We start from the raw sequence: 21,925 nt of genomic DNA, 5'->3' as shown, positions 1-21,925 counted from the left end.
AATGAGTTCAAATGCTTTGATAAATGAGCTTAAACTGAGTTTTAAAATGGAAAATAATTTATTGCAGTATTTCTAATAGAAAACTGGATTTACTTAGGACTTCTAACCAAACTGATATATTTTTTTCCAAGTAAAGTGTTATAACAATTTTTGTATCACTGTAACACTTTGCACACTATCTCAAAGCTGACCATATTCCTTTGAGTATAAATAACTAAACTTCATAGTAAAACCATTAGGTTCTCTGATAGATTCATTTCTTTTCTCATAATATTGGTTCTGTAAATGAGAATGACCAGCTATTCCAGACAAAATGAAAGTCTGTGAAGTATGGAAGTGCCTAAGCTTTATCAGAATGAATAAAAAAATATCTCAGAAAACCTATCTCCTGAGACAGAAATTGAAACATTATTTCTAGGAAGCATCTGTCAACTCATACATTTTAATCATGGTGAAAAACTGGATTTACCTTCACACTACTCCTTACTTTTTAACACCTTGCACTCAGCCTAATTCAGGGCCAATACCTTCAATTCTTGAGCACCTGAAATTTGCCTAGACATGATAATTTGGCAGGACTAGTCTTGTGAACAATGCTTCTTGTTTTTCTCGTAAGTTTGACTTTTGGCTCATAAATCTAAGCATGGCTAAGAAGGTGTGCACCATGTAGTACTAAATTCAGTCTACACCTGCTATTTCCCAGTCGCTTCTCTGCACTGTGTAAAGTTTTACATAATCACACATAATGCAGAAAACTAATAATGTTCTACACGTTAGCAGGAACTTTATAACCTTTACTTGGTAACATGCAATAATAAATGTCACCTCCCACTGTGATTTAAAAATGGTAAGACCAGCTATGTCTTTCTTTCTGAAATGAATTGGCTTACTGCAGACAGTAAAACAATCAGGTTTTCACTGTGTCTAAGATGGTTCTAATGTTTTCTCTGTGCAAAAATCAAAACATTGAAACAAAAGAATGAATGCAGCAGCCAAAGCAGCTTCCACCATTGTGTGTTTATTTGACACATGCACATTTGAAAGGATTTAAGCAAGCAATGACAAATACACTTGTATCAGTCTAACCAAAATATTGTTTATTTTGTTTTACAGATTTTGGCCATTGTGTCCATTCTGTTCATCGTACTGTCCACTATTGCTTTGTCTCTTAACACGCTGCCAGAGCTTCAAGAAATAGATGAATTTGGGCAGCCAAATGACAACCCTCAGCTAGCACACGTTGAAGCTGTGTGTATTGCTTGGTTTACCATGGAGTATCTTTTGCGTTTTCTGTCCTCACCAAATAAGTGGAAGTTCTTCAAAGGCCCGTTAAATGTCATTGACTTACTGGCTATCTTGCCATATTATGTCACCATTTTCCTCACGGAGTCCAATAAAAGTGTCCTGCAGTTCCAAAACGTTAGACGTGTGGTTCAGATATTTCGTATTATGAGGATCCTAAGGATTCTTAAGCTCGCCAGACATTCAACAGGCCTTCAGTCCTTAGGTTTTACGCTGAGGCGGAGTTACAATGAATTGGGCTTGCTGATATTATTTTTAGCCATGGGAATAATGATATTTTCGAGTCTTGTATTCTTTGCTGAAAAGGATGAGGATGCTACAAAATTCACCAGTATCCCTGCATCATTCTGGTGGGCAACAATCACTATGACTACTGTAGGATATGGTGACATTTATCCTAAGACATTATTAGGTAAAATAGTTGGAGGACTTTGCTGTATTGCTGGAGTGCTGGTCATAGCCCTGCCCATACCAATTATCGTGAACAATTTCTCAGAGTTTTATAAGGAGCAGAAAAGACAGGAGAAGGCAATTAAGAGGAGAGAAGCACTTGAGCGAGCTAAAAGAAATGGCAGTATTGTCTCCATGAACCTGAAAGATGCCTTTGCTCGCAGTATGGAAATGATAGATGTAGCAGTAGATTCAGGTAAGCCTGGAGAAGCAGTCAATCAAAAGGAGACACCTGATGACAATCACCTGTCCCCAAGCAGGTGGAAATGGGCCAGAAGGACAATGTCTGAAACAAGCTCAAACAAGTCTTACGAGAACAAATACCAAGAAGTTAGTCAGCAGGACTCCAACGAGCAATTAAACAACACCGCAGCATCCTCCAGCCCGCAGCACCTCAGTGCCCAAAAACTGGAGATGTTGTATAATGAAATTACCAAATCTCAGTCTCAGACTAATCTTAATGCTGGTTACCAAGACCAGTCAGCAAAGCCACCTGGGTATGAAGAAGAAATAGAAATGGAAGAAGTTAGAGGTCAGAGAGATCCGTTGTCAGCTGGACCTACAGACATTGTAATGGACATGAGAAGCACATCCAGTATTGACAGTTTTGCCAGTTGTGCGACTGACTTCACGGAAACAGAAAGGTCTCCCCTTTCTCTGTTTCCTGTTTCTCACTTGCAAATGAGATTTCCAGCTGATTCTGTTAACCTGGAGGACAACCAAAGAGTAAGGAGTTCTCAGTTTATACCATTCACAAAAGACAGAATGTTTTCTCCAACCGATGTCACCTTTGACTATAATCCAATCAACAGAGCTGTTACCAGTGATAGCAGTGGGTCCCAAACTGTTTTGCATGGCCATTTGCATTTTGACACTCCCATGGAAAGCCCCAAAAGTTCCCTGAAAGGTAGCAACCCATTAAAATCTAGATCCCTTAAAGTTAATTTTAAAGACAATAGAGGTGGTGCTCCACAAACTCCACCAAGCACTGCAAGGCCACTGCCAGTAACAGCAGGAGCAGACTTCACACAGGTCACCCCTCAGCACATCAGCACCATTCTCCTAGAAGAAAATTCACCCCAAGGTGAACAACCTTTACTTGGTGCTGACGCATCAGCACTTTGTCAGGGACCTGCTAAAAAATCATCTCCCCTCTTTCCCAAAAAAAAGATATTCACTTTCCCTTCAAAAGAGAGGAGAAGCTTCACTGAAATAGACACTGGAGAAGAAGAAGAGTTTATGGAGTTACATGGTATAGAACATGAAAAACAACAGGATATCAAGACAAATTGCTGTGGTGATAAGCAGAGTGATGGTAACCATTTAGCAGAGGAGCCACAGGTCAGCTCTTCACCCAAAAGCATGAGCCACAACTGTACTCAAGACATTTACCATGCTGTGGGTGAGGTAAAGCAAGACAGTAACCAAGAAGGTCACAAAATGGAAAACCATTTATTTGCCCCAGAAATTCATTCAAGTCCAGGAGAAACTGGTTACTGTCCCACACGCGAAACTAGCATGTGACTAGTTACAAAAGCAATAAAAATACCTTTTCTTTAAAAAGTTAGTAATGCCTATTAACTAAAACATGGAAAGCCTCAAAAAAGTGCATAAAATGTTATTTTTGCATGGCATGAAGAGTTGTTTAGTTTAAATACTGTTTACTTAAAAATGGGGACTGCTTTTTGTAACAAACTGAAAAAAAAACAGGAAAAAAAATGACTCAAGAACAGTGAATACAATAAAGAGAGCTCTGTTAGGAGCCAGTGTTCTGCAACATATGACATTTTTGATCCTTTCACTCATGATTGTAGACAGATTTTGAACTCTTTTAACTTTATTTTGGTTTTTTGGTTTCAATGAATTTTAGAATTTGCACATGAAAGGATGAAATGTCAATGCATGCACTCATAAAGATGTGAAACAAGGTGCTTTGAGCTTGCAAAATGCATATATTTGTAAATAGTTTGGGGTTGGGGGGAAAGCTACTGTTAACAAGGATTCATGGAAAAAAGAATTTCCTGGGACACAGGTACTTCCTTCACAGCGTGCTGCCTGGAGGTTTTGTACAGACTTATGTTGCAAAATTGCAACTTCTACTTAAAGCATCTCACGTATCTTGCTTTCTGTTAAAAAGCTCATGAGTGTATCTGTTAATTAAGGACTACAGTATTTTAGTTTATCTGTGCTGTAAATCATGATTACTTTTTTTATTTGCATAACCTTAGTTGCATTTGTCAGTTTAATTAATGATCCTATGAGGAAAAGCAAAGATTTAATGACCAGAACTTAAAGCATTTGATATTTTTACAGAAAACTGCCAACATTTCATAACTAAGAAAAAAGATGTTCCATTTTAAAATATAAGAAACATAGTTACTTCTGTGGCAATAAATAGTGCCAAATGGCTATATAGACATATTCAAAAGTTCTCAATCTCTTAGAATATTTCTGTTAACTTGGTCTTAAAAAAAAAATTACACGCATTCTATTTTTTCCCTTTGATTTAACAGATTTCTTCTACACAACCTTTGAGCTCTTTTTTCCCTTTTCTTGGCATGCAGTGGCCATACTTCAATAATGGCAACGTTGTTGAAACTGTTATGGTGTAAGGACATAAGAGACAAGCTTTGTAAGGGGAAGTAGTACCTTTTATCATCACAAATCATATAGCTGAAAAAAACAAGCTTCAGGTACATGTCACTTGCCGCAGGTCTTCCATGCCCTGAAGCTTGTCTGCGTTTTTCAGTTCAATCATTTGAACTGACAGACGGCATCACCTGACTCACCAACTTTGCCTCAACCCATCCTCCCATGGCTGTCCCAAAATGGAGTATCGGCTTTCCCCTAAATAAAGGGAAATGTCAGTAGTTCCATTGCCAAAGCATCTTTGGTTTCTCTGATATTCTCCAGCTTTGTAAAAGAGATGCTGAACCAAAGCCTTCATTACAAATTACCCATCTAATCACTGTCTGAAAAAAAACTATTTTTTTTTATCAAGTACCAATAGCTTCCTCTGCTGTAATATAAAAAGCCTATAGATCACTTTAATTCTCTAAATCATACAAAATTTATTCAATCCATTAATCCTAATCAAAAGTGTGCAGCTACACAGGTATGTCCTACAAAATGTTCAGTTTCACTAAAACAAAATATGGGACAGTTTTGCTGTACTCTGATTTCTGCTGAAATTGGATTCTCCCTTACAACAGTTTGTAGGAGCAGCGGTCCACTTATTTCTGCTGAAATTGGATTCTCCCTTACAACAGTTTGTAGGAGCAGCAGTCCAGCCTTGAAGCTAACAGCTAGAGGGTCCAGCAGTTAAAATTCTGAGGAGGTGTTTAGAAATTCTAGCATCAGCTCCCCACTGCTCCACAGGCCTATTGCCAGAGATCGGCCTTCTCACTTCCTCATGCACAAAAGGGAGTGAGTGAATGCTTCTTCCAGGTCAGCACTGTAACAGCAAGGATTGCACACTGACACAGCAAGAATGGAAGCCTTAAAAGCACTTTAGACCAGCCAACACATGGTTTGTAATAGCAGGCTTTTACTTCCCATAGGGGACCTAGGTTAATTTTTACTTGTATGTTATTTTCTGTCACTTAAATGGGTAAAAAAGCAAGCACTTAATGTATTTAATGTGAAAGAGCAAGCATTTTTGTTGCAACATTGCCCTCTGCTTGAAATGGCTGGGCTGATGCCACAGACCTCAAGCCTGCCCCATGGAGAAAAGGCAAGTTTGAAAAGCCTTTAACTATGGATTCTGGTGGCTGGGCCAGTCAATGAGAACAGCACAATCCTTTGGTTAAAAAAAAAACCAAACCATAAAGTTTTCTGCATTTCCATAAGTTTTCTGATTTCCGTAACAAGACAATGCTGAAGCATCTCTTCAGTCATTTGAAAAACGTTTTTATCCAAACAATGTCTGGTCATTAATTCTCAAAATAAAAGTGACTTTTTTTTTTTTGTCATTAGTTGAAATTCATTGCAACTTGTTGCTGCATTCAGTTTTACCTATTTATATGGCATTCTGCTTAACATTTTTCAATCATGTTGTATCTCAACTGTTCCAAAACTTAGCTCTTGACTATTTTGTAGTCATTAATCTGTATTTTTTTTTTATTTTTTAGTTACTAGATATTTTCCGTGACTAAAACTAAATGCCAGTCAATTTTTATATGCCTAAAGTGTTGGTCTGTATTTTCTGTGTGCAGTTTTATGAAATCACATGGGCCTGTTCGATCTGCCTTTATATCCTAGTGAACTAATGAAGATCAAATTAAGTCCAAATGAGACCGATCCCATACTCTGGATCCACAGATAAATCCCATTCAAGAAAATGATGCTGTTCTGGCAAGACTGAGGTCTGTGTCATGTTCTTTATGCTTTTTGTCCAAGGTGACCCTTACACTTTGGAAAAACCCCTCAGATCTGTGCCACTTGGTGGAAGCGGAGGAGTCCAACCATAGGGAATGTATTTCAGGAGCAGAGATTTGATTCCTTAAGATCTCCTGAACTAAACTTTACGCAAACATGATTTTGTGCTATTAGAACTGGTAAAATTTCAATAGTGGTAAATTCAAGGCCTCAGTACTTGTGCAGATGAATTTTTCCAAAGTCAATGGGAGTCGGATGGAAAAAGGGACTGACTGAAATATAAATGAGGATGGCAAGAGTCTCTCTCGATAAAAATCAACAGGAGCTTTAACTATATAAATGAGAAGACCAGGCCCTTACTGACTGTCATATTTAAAATGTTGTCAGAGAAGCACATTTATTTGGAAATTACACAAGCAAAAGAAATGCAATTCCCTTTATTAACAGATGTTGTATTTTTTTGAAATTGGGGGGAAAAAAGGATCAAGCTTTAGAAGTGTTTTTGGTATGATTTCATAATATGCTTTTGACTATACTGAATATTATTTCCAGAAGCACAGATTTAGACATTTGGTTTTCCAGTCCTGACTGCATACACAGGATCCACTCCTGAATACCCAGCTCATGTATAATTTCTGATTAAAACATTTACTTGAGCAGTTGCAGGACTGGATCTAGCTTTCATCCCAGTACAGCAGGTGTAAGAAGTGCAGTCCAGGATCACTTCATCGTGAATTGTTCTGTGGCAAATGATGCAAAATTACCTGTGTATATTTTTCTGGTTTTCTAAAAATTTGAAGCCATTTCAGACTTTTTACCCATTCACCATGGTAAGGGGAGGGTTGGGTTTGAATTCTGGGAGTCAATCTCCAGCAGTTGTGGAATGTCAAAACAACTTAAGGAGTTCTAGGATGAAGGGAGTCCCCTGTGCACCTGAAAGGGGTCTGACTCTTTGTATCACTGGAAAATGAAGATTGTTCAGGGAGATAAATAGCTTTGCAATCAATCTATTTTTTATATTTTATACTAACTGCAGAATCCTGAATCAAAGTTTTAATTCCTTTTCAATGATGAAACCAAATGTACACATTTAAAAGACGTTCAGAGAGTAATCCAGACAATTTTTTGAGTAAATAGTCACATTAATCCAAACTTAGGGTGGGGGGAATAATATATCGCACAAACTGCAAAGGAAGTTCGTACGGAAAAGATGTTTACAGGGGAAGCATATAACGTAAAGAATGTAACATGGTGTAGGAAGTTATTGCACTACAGAATTTATATAAAATACACTTTTTTAAAGAAAAACACAAAAGGCCTTTTAATGCTTCACTGTATAGAACATAGGAGCATCTGTGCTAATGCAGCAATCGAGTGCACTGCATTCTCACTTCAAAATTGGTCTCAAAATTCAAACATTAGAGAGCTGATATCTGATCTAACACTAGAGCAACTGACTTGAAGAGCTTTTTGGCATAATATTACATAACCAAAAGTGTGCACAGAAAGTTGTATTTTTGCCTAAAACATAAAAGTACAAAAGCCAGTTGTCTTTTTTTAAGACCTATTGCAAATACAATCAGCCTGGTGAAAATGTCCAGGGCCTACCCAACTGGTTTTCTTCATTCACGTATTTTATTAATGATTTGGGTAGAAAATAAAGTTTAATATTTTGGTCATGCAAAACATATTTTAAAAGCAAAAAAATGGAAGAAATATGTTTGGGGTTTTTTGAAAAAATAAGTAGCCAGCACAGATCAAGCAAGAAATGCAAATACAGCAAAGGGGGAAGAAAGGAAGCTGTAAGTAAACAAGGCATGGTTTAATATACTATATAACAAGAGATACAATAAAACATATATAAACTAGTTCATTTTCACACTTAATGAGGTAAAAATGCCAGTAGCAAAAGATTTCATTCCAGTTGCACAACATCTTAATTTTCATCCAAGAACCAACATGTCTGTACTGAGGTTTTCAGTGATGTTATGTCCCACTCGTCTGCTACATAAACACCTGATCTGTGATCATTTTTTGGAAGACTTTCCTGAAAAAGAAGATACTGTATGTTATTGCCTTTGTTGACCTTTGGATCTCTTCCCATTGCCCTTTAAACACCAACCTTCTCTTGTTCTTGGAAGCAGTTAGAAAACAACCCACTGAATAAGATGATAGATGTGTCTTGTTTATCAGGAAAGCGTTTTGGCAGTCTCGTGCAAATGGCCAGAAGGACTCTACTGCATTTTAACCAAGGAGCAAGAAGAACTGAGTGTCCTTTCTCTCTGTTACCATTGAAGCCATACCATCTCATAGCTTCACACATTTTCTAGTCTTAAAACCCTCTGACTCCTCCAGTGTCCCCCTCAACCTGCAAGATGTTCCAATGTATTATTTGTTCAGTGTTTTTGTAAGAGCTTTTGTAAAAGCAGTGGACCGTTATATGCTATTAAGACAGTCGTCAGATTAAGTGTGACTATTTGTCTCTTGTCCAATATGTTTTTAGTAGTGGTACTCAGTTTAAACTCCAGCTGAAATGCTTTAATATTTTGAAACAGATCAGGTGTTCTGGGAGCCAAATCCTTTGCTGCTACTCTATTGGTTTCCTTAATGAAGAAAGGTTAGACAACAGGCAGGCAGATAAAATTGTCTGCATCCTGTGATAGTTTCTTGTTCAGTAATCATACACCATGTGACACCTGCAGGTGGAGTAACAGACTTGCCTTTGTGTTTGTTCTGTTGCAGGTTTAAATAATATTTTTTGAAACGTTGTGTTACGATATTTAAGAAGTATTAACCTTTACTGCAGTAGAAATTTCTTCCAAAACAGCAGTGATACCTTTTAGTCCTATATTACTATTGATTGCTATTCAATTTTCTTTTATGACACCTCCAGATGGATCCCATTGCAGAACAAGGAAGAAGTACACAAATATTATTGCTTCTTTTTAATTAAAGGTAGCTAAAGAATATGATATTAGCTAATATTTAATTCAAAAATATAAGATTATCCTAATTATACCTATGAACCAAACAGAATGGTGATATGTCATTAACTTAATTGACTGTAATCCTGTGGTTAATGCAAACCCTGAATCTAAGAGCAGTCTGGGTAATTAATTTCATTGGTAATTTTTTTTACATCAAATAAGTGTTTAAATAAATATGTAACATCAGCAGGAGTAATGTACACCTCTAAATGTGGAAGTTTATGGATGTGTTTACACTGGTATCTTAATCGAAACCAAGAAAGCTCTCTTGATGTGAATCTCTCAGCTATCCCCGCTTCTCGTGCTGTGGTTCACATCACAGAGCAATCCTGGACCATGCAAACTGGATTACTTTTAGGTAAAGCTGAACCAGTAACGTGTTCAATGAGGGCATCTCTTGTGCTGCAAGCAGTATGAAATATTCAGGCCTTGGTACCAGACTAGAGCAAGTCCAAAATAGTATCCCAGGTAAACATAGTGTAAATTATCAGCACAAACTGTTTTCCTTAACAAATCTACTTCTATTGTTTTGTACTACTTGCTAATGTAGACATAAATTGTCTCTACCATGGTTATTACCTCCAGTCCGTGTAGTGTTAGTTAAAACCCTTACTCAAAGAAATTTTGTCACTGTCATCAGTGGTACTGCATAGAAAGAGCAATATATAGCCAAAGATGAAATTTTTCCCTGTGTGTTCTCCAACTTAACCCAGGTGCAATCATTTAAACAGTAAATTCTTGATCACCCCTGGATACTTGTGATTTGCAGTTTGGAACACACTCTTAAATACTGCATACTTCTGTAGTCAATTTACTCTAAAGTTGGTGCTACATTTGATTAAGACATTACAGACAGCATTAAATCAACTCTCACTCTAAAATCATTAAATCAGGGGAACAACTAAACTAACTAGAAGTAGGTCTATTTCACTTAACAGCAACTCTTAGTTTATACTGGCATGAATAAAAGCAAATGGCTGTGCAAATGAGTAAGCAATGACGAAGGATCAGAAGCCCAGCTTGAGTATTTTGTGCTGATCTACCATGTCTAGATATCTTTCCATTTGGATTATCAGTTAAAATTTATTAAAACAGGAGGCTAAAAGGGTTTTGATCATGTGCTTAGTTGCTCTGATGTCTAGGACATATCTTGTAAAAGCTAATGCAAGAAACAAAAAGCCTATTCCTTGTATTACTTTTTTGAACGATTTCAAGGTGAAGGACATATGTCTTATACTGGTATTTTTGCTCTAAGTTTGCTCAGATAGCATCTCTCAGTGGAGGTTCAGAATACAAAACATTCATGCCTGTTCCTGAAGTCCTTAAGCAGAACGCCAGTGGGAATTCTGCATGTGTAAAGCTGAAGGATGGAGCAATATATTACAACTTTAGGCAAAAGGAGCTGTTTCTAACATGTATACAAAATGAAAAAAAGAAAAAACCACTGTTGGGGACAATCACGGGTACTTCTGCAAGGATGTGGAGTTCTGGATTTATACCTCTAAATTTTCAAAGAGTTATGCAGAGTTTTAACTATATAACTCTTTCAGAAGTCAAAGGAGCCATGCTGATAAACTGAATCATGAAGGGATTAGTGTACAAAGAACCTGAGAGCTGAATACATAGCCTGTTGCTTTAAGATCACTGTAAATATCAACTAAAAATACGTACTAATTCATGTTTATATGTTATTACTGTGTTAGTTTCATAGATACGGTAGCATGACTATTATTAGTTTTATTGAGTTTAATGAACTTTACTTTGTATTCCTCTGTGAATGCTCTGAATGCTGCAAACAAAAAAAGCACAACAGTATTTTTTCAAGTTCTCTTGGCGTGATAGCAGTGTCTTCACTACTGTTCAGTTTTACAGAATTAGCAACATTTCATCATAAATCGCTATATTAACAACATATCTTTCTTTAAAAGAACTGTCACTAGGAGATAAAAGCATATGTGATACGTCTTGTCTAATCTCATTCATCTGCCTTTACAAAATGCCCCAGACATTTTGTGGGAGAATTTGCTGCTTTTGCTTCATGCATTGTTTGTATTTGGGGGTGGGGCAGGGGAATAATAGGGCATTTTGCAATGGTAATTGCATCAAACATGGTTTGTTTTTTTTTTTCATTATTATTGTATTTGTTAGAAACATTTTGATTTAATTTCTTTTTGTAGACTGTTTGACAATAGCTCTTTTTTTCAGCTAACCATCTGATTCCATTAGACCAATAACTTCTCACATTTAGTGGTATTTGTATCAATGTCTCCATATCAGCTGCATTTTAACTTCATAAAAAAGAAAATGTGATTATTTTTGTCATACTAGATTTTGCTGATCAACTAAATATTTCTGCACCAATCTACATATTAATATGCATGTTGTAGTCTGTACAATCGTTCAACATCAAAATATCTGTTTAATTTATGTCAAATGTCTGTAAAATGAATGCATTGTTCTCCATTTCAGTCTGGTAGAATAAGCAGGATAGTAAATAAATGTGTAAATGAATCATCTGTGTCTCATTTCAGTTCTCTGCATGAAACCACTTTACATTGAACATTGCATATATACCAAAACAATAATCCACGGTGTCTTTAGATTTCATTACTTGACAATATTAAACCGGGATATCTGGCAGACTGTGTACAGAAATAAATCATTTGGCTATGCAAATAAAGTCAGAATCCATTATTTTAAAAAAAAAAATTGAAACACAGTGCTCCTAAGCCTTTTTTTTTTCCTCTCTGTTCAGCATTACTGCTAATTACTACTCGCACTGTCACAGATACAAGACCTCAAATGGCTTTGTAATGGTGAGTAAACATTATTGCCTGCAGGATGAGAAGCAGAAGCATGGAAAGATTTAGCAATCTTTTTTTGGATAGTCAGGCCTAGATACCTCAGACTGATATTCAGAGGTGATGGATAAATCAACCTCTTGTTCAACTTACTGTTAAGCAACAACCTAGCTTGGACCCCAGCACCTTTTTGCCTAAAGTGGACCAATTTTTTTATAGACCAAAAACTGTGTGAGAAAATGTAAGTTGTACTGGGAATTATTTTCCTCCTTCAAGATAAGTCATGGAAGTAACTAGTATTTTTTACAGGCAAAGTTTCACTGCAAATGCAACTATAATAGAATAGCTCTGCCTTTCAGAAAATAAGTAAATCATTTCCTCATCTTCAAATTAGAAAGCTATTTTTTAAATTCTACATCTGAACAGTATTACAATGAAATAAAAATGGAGGACCAAACTTGGCACTTTGGTGAACATGCTGATTGATTATAGTTATTTCTCAGAGCTTAGGGTCACATTTTAGCTTCACAATCCCACTGTGCTATACATACCTCAAGACACTGTTCACTGCACAGAATTTCACCCCTTTCAACTTTTAATCTAAGGGATCCCCCTCTGAATAGCACTGTACAGAAATCTAAATTCATTCCATCTTCCTGTTCAACACATTCCCAACCTCCTCTTTCCTTAAAAACAAAACCCACATCCATCTTAGTGCTTCTCCCCATCTCTTCTGCTTAGCATTGATCTGAACAATTGCATTTAAAAGAAAGGATTTTTAGGTTTATATACTATTCAGTAACTAAGCAGTCTGCACTGCACACATCAATCCATGGTACCCAAAAGTATCTCCAAAACTGCAATTCTAGATGCACATTCCAGCTGCCCCCATCCTGCAACAAGATCTGGGCCTTGCGTAACTCCTCTGACCTCCAAATTTTGCCTGCATAGAAAGGGGACTAAGCCACACAGGAGAAACAGACTCAGAATCACTGAGTCTAAGAGTGAAAGGAACCAGGATACACCACCGTAGTTCAAACACCACTAAAAATCTCTTAGACCATGCCATAAGATGAGATCTTTCTGTTCTAGCTATTTCATCCTTTCCCGTCTTCTCCTCACCCTCTATTCTTTCTCATGGAGCTCATTTAAAAAAAAAAAAAAATCTAGCACCCCTGCATCTCATCCCAACTCCATAGCAGCCTAAGAAGGGACTGGACTAGATGCCAGCAAGAAAATAAAATACAGAAAATCTCTGTTTTATTGGTGCAGTCTGACTTGTGGCTGAATACAAATGCAGCTAGAAAGCAGACAAACTATTTTATTCAAAGCTGCAAATGTGTTACATGGGTTAGATTAGGTCCTACAGAAATAAATATTCCTGGCAGACCAAGAATCAAGCAAGTCAGAATGATCGTAATGACAAAGTACTGAGAGGCAAGTAGGTCAGCATAGAAGAACCCCTCCCTAATCTATTCAGAGGAAAAAAAGCATTTCTAATAAAAAGATTAGGAAAGAAAACAACCTAAATAGTCAGGATATGATTAAGTTATACCTTAATTTACTGTATAGGCTTAAATAATGCTCCTTCTGACTCTCTGAATGCAAATTTTCACTGACCGTAGAAAAAACTAAAAGGTTTACTTACAAAGAGTAAAATCTGTTCAGATCATTTTTCAGTCTCTAGAAGCCCATATTCATTCTTCCATCTTAAAGAAAGATAGAAACTGGGGGGGGGGGAATTCAACTACATTGTATTATGTAGTGGGTTGGGTGTTTTTTCAAGATTTCAGCATACCTCCTGAAGTCCTTCTGAGGACCACAGTCCTCAACTGCCTGCATAAACAAATGGTGATACAAAAAATAATCGTGACTTATCTCTTGTGACTGCAAGTCAGTTTCCAGTCCCTGGTCTTCTGAAAAGAGCTTGCAAACTTAACTCTCTAAACTGTGACTTTCTCCAAATGAACTATCAACTTTTAATGGATGCATTTCAGACCAGTTGAATAGAGCTGACTCATTTTTAGACTGTCAGCCAATAAACTTTCCCCCAGTAAAATAACTCAAATTACCTTTCAAACAGCACTTTCAGTAGCTACAGGTTTTCATCCATGCACTGAAATATCAGTAGACTTAATCAACAGGCACCACAGAATCTACTACTGAAATTGCCTTCATAAATAGGTACTGAATTTTCCAGTCAGTTTCATGTAAGTAAGCAGCCACCTACCAATATTTCAGCACTATTTTGTCCTCTGTTGTACACTGAAATGATACAAAATTGTAAAATGTGGAGTTATTTTCACTTCATCAGTTCATGATGAAAACACTGATCAAAATCATAATTGTATCTAGCAAGAAACACAAAGGTTTTCACTCACGTTTTTCTTCTGCACTGGAACAAAAAATGAGAACTTCAACATGGTCACCAAAAGCCCATAGGTCAGGCATCAGAGCTTCTCCTCAATTAATGCTCTTCCTTCAAGGACTTACCTGGCTGTTGGCTGGGTAGGAAGGGGCTGAGCCTATTCTTTTGTCCTCACGGATTACCTAAGGGGACATGGCCCTCACTTGGATCCTGTAACCAGAAATCTGCAGTGTGGTGCCTCAACCAGAGGGAAGCAGAGCTTGACCTCCAGCACAGACCTGGCATTTGGACATTTTCCAATTAAAAACATTTGCTTGCTTTTAAAAACAGATAATTCTACTCAGTCCTGCCAAAACCATTGTCTGTAGATAACGAACATTATACAAGAAGCCCTGATTGACATGAAATCCAATCATAATGACTCTATGAAAACTATAGCTGCCTTATCCACATCAGGACTTTTCTACTGTTAGTAAAATCCTAGGCACTATGAGACAATGAAGCTGAGAATCTGACTTAATGGAAGTTTTGAGTACCTAGATGATTCAAAGTTGAACTCTTGCCACAGATGGAGTAACTCACTTCATTTATAAGAGAGTAGTAGCAATATGTTTATTACAAGGCCAGGGTGAACAAAGCCTTGGGTGACACAGTTTTAGTGTGAGGTGCTCCTGCCCAGGGCAGGGGGGTTGGAACCAGATGATCTTAAGGTCCTTTCCAACCCTAACTATTCTAAGATTCTATGATATAAAACAGCAATTTAACAAAGTTTGAGAGTAAATACAACAGTGGTTTAGCAAGATTGGAATGCAAGGTACACTTGATGATTATTCACTGCATAGAGGGCAGGGTCAAACAAAACTGTCAGGGAGACCCTCCTGTTGAGTCATGAGGTCCAGAAAGAGCCCCCTTGCTTTCTAAACTCCTCAGAGAGGTGTCTAGGTGCATTCAGGTCCAGGTTTAGTCCCAGACTTGGTCAACAGTTTACATATAAAGGATTATATTTGAGCAATCAATCCTTTATAGCACTTAGATAAGATTTCAAAGTTTAGCATGACATTAATCACTTACTGAGAATCTGTTGCAGCAAGGAATCAATGTCAAGGAGTAACCTTGAGAGGCATTCCAACTCAAGATGAGGTCCTGGTGTGCAGCCTGCTACCATGCAGGAGAGCTCAATGGGCCCTGGGATGTCCACTGTTAATGGAATAAAACCATAGAATCATAGTTGTGTTTGCATACTAATATGCAAATATAAAATAACTGCATTACTGACATATAGAAATTTATCAGAGGACTTTGGCTGTTTAGACACCCAAACTTACTGACACTTGATAGGGTCAAAAATAGACACTATTAATCAGACAAAGAGAAAATACAGACTGCAGTTTTGTTAGCCAAGAACATCAGAAGGCTCAGAGTTTACTCAAAGCTGCTAACTTGGTTTAAAACTACAAACCAACTTTGTCTTAAGGAGGGTTTTATCTGGCATTAGTTGCTACAGGTGAACTAAGATACAGTTAAACACATATTTTCTTTTCCCTAATGAAGACACAACCACAAGGAGAAAGGCCAGAGAAACAAAAATATTTGTTAATCACCAATGTGCCTTCAAATGCATTAATCTGTATCTTAAAAAGCATTAATCTTGCTGAACTACTAGAACTATGAAATACATCTTATCTGCAGAAAGTAAAAGCCAAACCAACCCTGAACAGAGACAAAAAGAATACATTTTTTAAATTATAATAAATAATCATTATTTATTTTGTTACTTCTCTCTGTTCATCCTCATATTTTCTACAGATCATCATCCTTCCCACACTGAAAATCAGCACAGCAACAATTTATTGCTAGTATCTACTAAATTACCATTTAGGTATTCCTACTGCACAAAAAAAAAAAACAGGTTGAGTTATGCTACTACTCACTACTAATGAAATTATTGGTTTACTTCACAAAAGAAATCCATTTTTATGATTTGCTCTCTCATGCTAATTTTCAAATGGCAATTTGCAGTTATTCATCATAATCTATTCCCATATCAATTTTTTCTACTAGATGGCATGAGATGAGCTGTCTACTGTGAAGTATCAGTACAATATCCATACTAATGCTATTAAAGTGAAAAAAAGCTTCTTAAGAGATTATTACAACTTAGTGCATTCATTAAGGAAAAGGATTCAAAGTGAACTTTACTCTGATTAGACTCTGGATAATCCACAGCAAAAAGAGCCATTATGAATGCCTCAACTGCAGGAAATGTTTCTATCTTATTAAACACTATGGCACTCAACCACAAAACCCAGATCCACAAAGAAGCAGAATTCATCAGCTCAGCCACTCAAGGAACTGCCTGTATTTACCACCTTTTCCATTTTAATCTTTTACTGTAGTTGGTTTAATGATTTCATTAAAATACATAAAGAAGCGGGCATAATTGCACCATTCCTATATAGGAACTGGGTCTTCAGTTCTCCAGTCCCTCCTTAGGATGCTACCCAATAGAAACATCTTATATTTGCGACTCATCTTCCAGCAGCAAGTCTGATGACCACTTCAGCGAGTGACTCCACATACATACAAACACCCATACACACACAACAGCACATATGGAATCTGGCACTGTCTTCACACAATAGCCTACAAACCAAAATCCTGCAATACTTCACATATGTGCTACGATATAGTTGCAATCTAAAGAGATTTCTCCTTTCACCGAGGCACAGCAGAAAGCAGGATCTCTCAGTTCTCACAGCACTAATTCATAGTTGAACTGAAAGAAGTTGTATACCAGGACATCGTTTTCAATGCACACAGAAAAATTGAAGTATTAACATCTGCACATCACTGTGATTGCCGTAAGGCTTATATATCTGCCAGCAAATTAAAGCATACATAAACTAGAATAATTTCATTCTGGCATGAAATGTGACATCTCCAAAACAAGAAGCTTCTTATGGCAGCAACAGTAGAACTACTGCTTTAATTATTACCCATTATTGCTCGCCTGACCCCTCTTCTCATTAGGATCATATAAGCAAGTCCTATTTAATCACTTCAAACAAGTTCCACAAGTATGTTTACCTTGTAAAGACTGGAGAAAAGCTCTAATTTTTCTATGAAATATTTCAAAACTAAATCAGAAGTTACCCACATTTCTTGTAGAGGATAAAATAAGATTCCCAGCAATCAAAAGAAATAAAAAGCTCAGTTCATTAAAAAAAAAAAAAAAATCAATTCTGTAGTGTTCAACAGTAACAGAAAAGAGCAGCTACTGTTTTCATGTCTGAGCTCTAATTCTCACCCATGGAAATGAAAGAATTAAAAAAGGATTTAAAGATGCACCACTGCATAAATATGCAGTTACCTCTGCCTCCTGTTAAACAAGTGTCAGGTGTTTCCCCACAGTTAACAGTGAAAGTGATATTTGGATAATCAACATGTCTTGTTAACCTTAGAAATTCAAACCACGACTTCTGCAGAATTAAATCCCACGGACTGTCAGAATGTATCCAGAGCTCTGAATAGGTAAAGTTGTAATTCCAGGAGTGTATTAATATTGCAAATGAATTTGACATTCATATGTGTACTGCCTGTCACAATAGCTATTTAGAACAAAGTGTTAGAAATCCAATGAAGTCTACCAACCTCCCACTTTTAAACAACAGTAAATGATTCCCCTTTCATTTGGAAGCTTACATTGATAACATCACCAGATTATTTTTCACCCACTCATCTGTATCTCAAATTTTCTGAGTTCTTTTCATTAACTACAACTCATCTGCTCTGTTACTTTTACATATACATATGCATGTCTCTTTTTACTATTTTCACAATATTTAAAATTGTTGCAAGTCCATTCTGTTTTCCTCAGTCTGCTAAACACATACACTGTTCAGCTAATCAGTAGAGCCAGAGAATCATATTTCCAAGACCTTATTTTCACATTCGGAACAGTTTCAACGATTTCAGTTCCTAGTGCCTAGTTCACTAAGCAAAAGAAATAAACACATAAATAAATTATTGCTTCTAAACCAGCAAAGTATCAGAAAGGCCTCTAATAATAATTTCATGGAAATGTAGTTACCCACGCTGAAATTGTGTATCTCAGGGATAATTCCACAGAAGACAGTGTCAAATGTCAGTCATTACTCATTGTACGAGAGACATCACTATCTGGCCAGTAATTCAGGGACTCATTCTACATATCTTTATCAGGCAATTTTAATTTACATAAAATTTAATCCATAAACATCATGTATATTCATTAAAGCCTGTAAACACCACAAAATTGCTTGATACAAATGCCTTAATCTTAGTCAATGAGAATTCCATTTAACTTCATCAGGAGTCTGGCACGTGGGCTACAACAGCATGTCCCTGGTTAAAACAAGAGACATGTAGTAAAGCCAAAACACAAAAAGAATTTGCTTCCAGTAGCAAGGTGGTGTATGGTTAGCGCTATACAGCATGCCAAGTTACCATTCTTCTTCCAAAAAAGAGTCTCATGTGCTCTGGTAAAACATGGGTTTGACACTCAGTGATGCAAATGTGCCAGTGGTGATGGTTGGTGATAATGTAGTCAGCTATGCTGTCTTTAACTCTCTCTGAGTCTCTAATATAGCTGGGGCAGAATAAAATACCTAACAATTCCTTTTCTGTGTGTGAATTAACCTCAGCAAAGGGGAGGAGACCCTGCTGAGTTCATTATATTGAATACTATAATATGTATTTGTCTCTGAAACTGCATTACGTTAACTGAGAATAATGCAACCCTTATTTTTCGTACATATAATAGCTTAATGAGCCATTAAAATGTCCAGTATTTAAAGCATACAATAAGATCTATAGTTTAAGCTTCAGAAATCATCCAAATATCTTACAAGTGCTAATAGCACTATTGAGAGGAGAAATCTAGCCTTTTTTTATTTTATGTTTTTAAATTCCTGTTTCATTCTATTTCACCAAATGCATTTAGTTACAAAGAAAGCAGGAGAAATCTGCAATACTGAATCAAGTAATCTTAAGTTTGGAAAGTCAAAAGAGGAACATATATGGTGAATAATACCCTGCTTCTCAGGTCTCAGGAAATTCAACTCATTTTCTCTTACACTTTCTCTAGTTCATTAATCAGAAACGTCTTCCTTTCTCACTGATCAGATTCCATAAGGATTCTATCCCCTTGGAAGCCACAGTATCCATCCACAAAGGGGCCATGTGCTTTCGCAATGACCTCCAGAGCTCCCAAAGTTTCATACAGAACTGCGTTTAGACCTCACGAGAACTCCCCGGTACTCATGGAGCCTGTGAGTGTAGACGAGGGAGCCACTGGTTCACCCTCTCCACTTTTGTCTGCAAATCCCAAAACATGCAAATGTGTGTCTGAAAGCTTACTACAACATAAGCTTACAACTGTTGCCAAACATTAAATCTCAAAGTGAAGCCCTTGTCCTGGTTCCAGCTGGGATAGTTAATATTCTTCCTAGTAGCTGGTGCAGTGCTGTGTTTTGACTTTTAATCTGAAAACAACACTGATAACACCAATGTTTTCAGTTGTTGCTCAATAGCACTTACCCTGATCAAGGACTTCTCAGTCTCATGCTCTGCCAGTGAGGGCCATAAGAAGCCGACAGGACACTTGACCCACACAGTCCAAATGGGTATTCCATACCACAGCATGTCATGCCTAGTATATAAACTGGGGGCAGTTACCCAGAAGGGCTAGGGCACTGCTTGGGTTAGGCTGGGCACTGCTCAGCAGGTGGTGAGTGATTGTACCGTGCATTGCTTGTAGGTTTGGCGCTTTTTGTTTTACTGCCGTCATTTCCCTTCTCAGTATTAGTGTTAATATTGATGCGCGGATTGACTCCACAACTCGTTAAAAGTTGTAAAGTAGGTATGCTTTTTATTCAGCGCTGAGACGCACGGGGATAATTCCTCAAAGTCATGCGTACCTCAGTGTTGTTTCCCTCTACATTTATTCTCTAAAGTTATATGTATATTCATATAAACTCTATAAAGTTATATATATATTCATAAGGTTGCACAATACGCCTATACATATTCATGTCCTATCCCCGCTTCGTATTATAATGAGCCAGAAGGTCCTCTGCGCCTGCGCAGTGCCCCCTCTGGTCATGGGCAGGGGTCTCAAGATGAAGTAAATGAGTCTTCCTCCTCTAGGTAGGGGTCTTCAAGATGAAGTAAATGAGTCTTCCTCTTCTTGCACTTTTCACCTTTTTTAGTCTTTACGTGTGGCCTTAGAGTTTGGTCAGTGTCCCAGCCGTAAATCCTCTACTTCTCCCCTTTATCAGTAGAGTTTGATCAGTGTCCCAGCCATAAATCCTCTGCTTCTCCCCTTTATCAGTAGATTCAGGCGTCTGCTTATTAACAGGACCGGAGGTCTCTGTTCTGCTTAGCAGGCATTTACAACAGATAGTCCTTTTGTTTAAACAAATTCCTCTAACCCCCTTGTACAACCCTCCTGTACAACCCCCTTGTACAATCCCCCTGTACTACCTCCCTGTACAATGGTCAACCCTCTGTATCAATCCCCTCTTTTTCTTTTAAAGTTAGTAAATTCTTTTACTATATTATTCATGACAGAGCTATCCATGTTCCATCAATTTTATACAAGGTACAATCATAAAAGGCCTTGTTTCAGTATGTCCCTGAACCATCCAGTAACTCCTAGGTTATTTAACCACTCATCCAATCTGCCTCCAACAATTCTAAGCTCTTGTATATTTTCCTGCAATTTTCGCAGCTTAGCATGAATTGATTCAGAATGATAAGTTCATGCAGCACATGCCTTTGAAATCCTCACAACCACGTCCATGGGCCAATAATAAAAAGTCAGTTGCTGCTTGGTTTTGTAAAGATACATGTCTTACACTGTCTGTGTCTGTGGCTAGCGAGGATATCACATCTGAAGTTATATTTAATTGCTTAGCCGCCCAACATGCCAAATGATGTATATCTGCCAATGCTTTCCCCGCAGCTACATTTGGTACAAATAATGCCACCAAAAGTCTTGCTGTGTGATTCCAGATTAAAGTGGAATCGCAATTCGGGCCTAATTGCCCAATGGATCGTTTGTTTCTGCGGAGGCTGTCCTTCATGTCCTGGACTAAATGTCTTTTGGAGGCTGCAAACAGGGACAATTTACCTAGATAACATGGTCCTCCAAAGGGTTTGGTAGGAATCCCTGGCCATGCATGGTCTCCACATATCAAGAAATATCCTGGGGGTAGAGCTTTAGGTATTGTATCGTCAACCCTCTGTATCAATATTATATTGTACCTTATTTCAATTACTAAACAGTTCTTAACTCACAGGTTTTATCTTTTCTTCCTATTCTCCACCCCATCCCATTGGCAGCAGGGAGGAGCAAGCAAGCGGCTGCGTGGTACTTAGCTCTGGCTGGGGTTAAACCACAGCAGCCCTTCCTATCACACATACACAACACACCCACGTTTGGGCTCTTAGTCTCTTATTCTCAGGAGGCAGCAACCACAGGAGGAAAGCTCTCAAATCACCAGTGGCCAGCCAGAGCACGGGCTGGATATTCCAGAACATTCCCGTCAAGGAACAGAGTGCCCCGAGCCGCTCACATCGCTCGTTTATTCAGCTCGCAG

General features: G+C 37.6%; 1 protein-coding gene across 2 annotated transcripts in view; it reads left to right on the top strand.

Moving 5' to 3' along the window:
* KCNB2 (potassium voltage-gated channel subfamily B member 2) overlaps nucleotides 1–3,920 on the top strand; it is a 190,048-nt gene extending 186,128 nt beyond the window's left edge. For both annotated transcript variants that reach the window (XM_061448292.1, XM_061448293.1), the window contains exon 3: nucleotides 1,114–3,920. In XM_061448292.1, the coding sequence (XP_061304276.1) occupies nucleotides 1,114–3,276 (2,163 nt within the window). In that variant the 3' untranslated portion in view covers nucleotides 3,277–3,920. The remainder of the gene's footprint in view (nucleotides 1–1,113) is intronic.
* Nucleotides 3,921–21,925: the final 18,005 nt, after the last annotated feature.

Source organism: Pezoporus flaviventris, unplaced genomic scaffold (assembly GCF_033815535.1).
Source record: "Pezoporus flaviventris isolate CSIRO_AGI_PZ_B2104156 unplaced genomic scaffold, CSIRO_AGI_Pfla_v1 ptg000007l, whole genome shotgun sequence".
NCBI lineage: Eukaryota > Metazoa > Chordata > Aves > Psittaciformes > Psittacidae > Pezoporus > Pezoporus flaviventris.
Note: the sequence above shows the minus strand (reverse complement) of the source record. Positions and strands in the feature narration are given on the sequence as shown.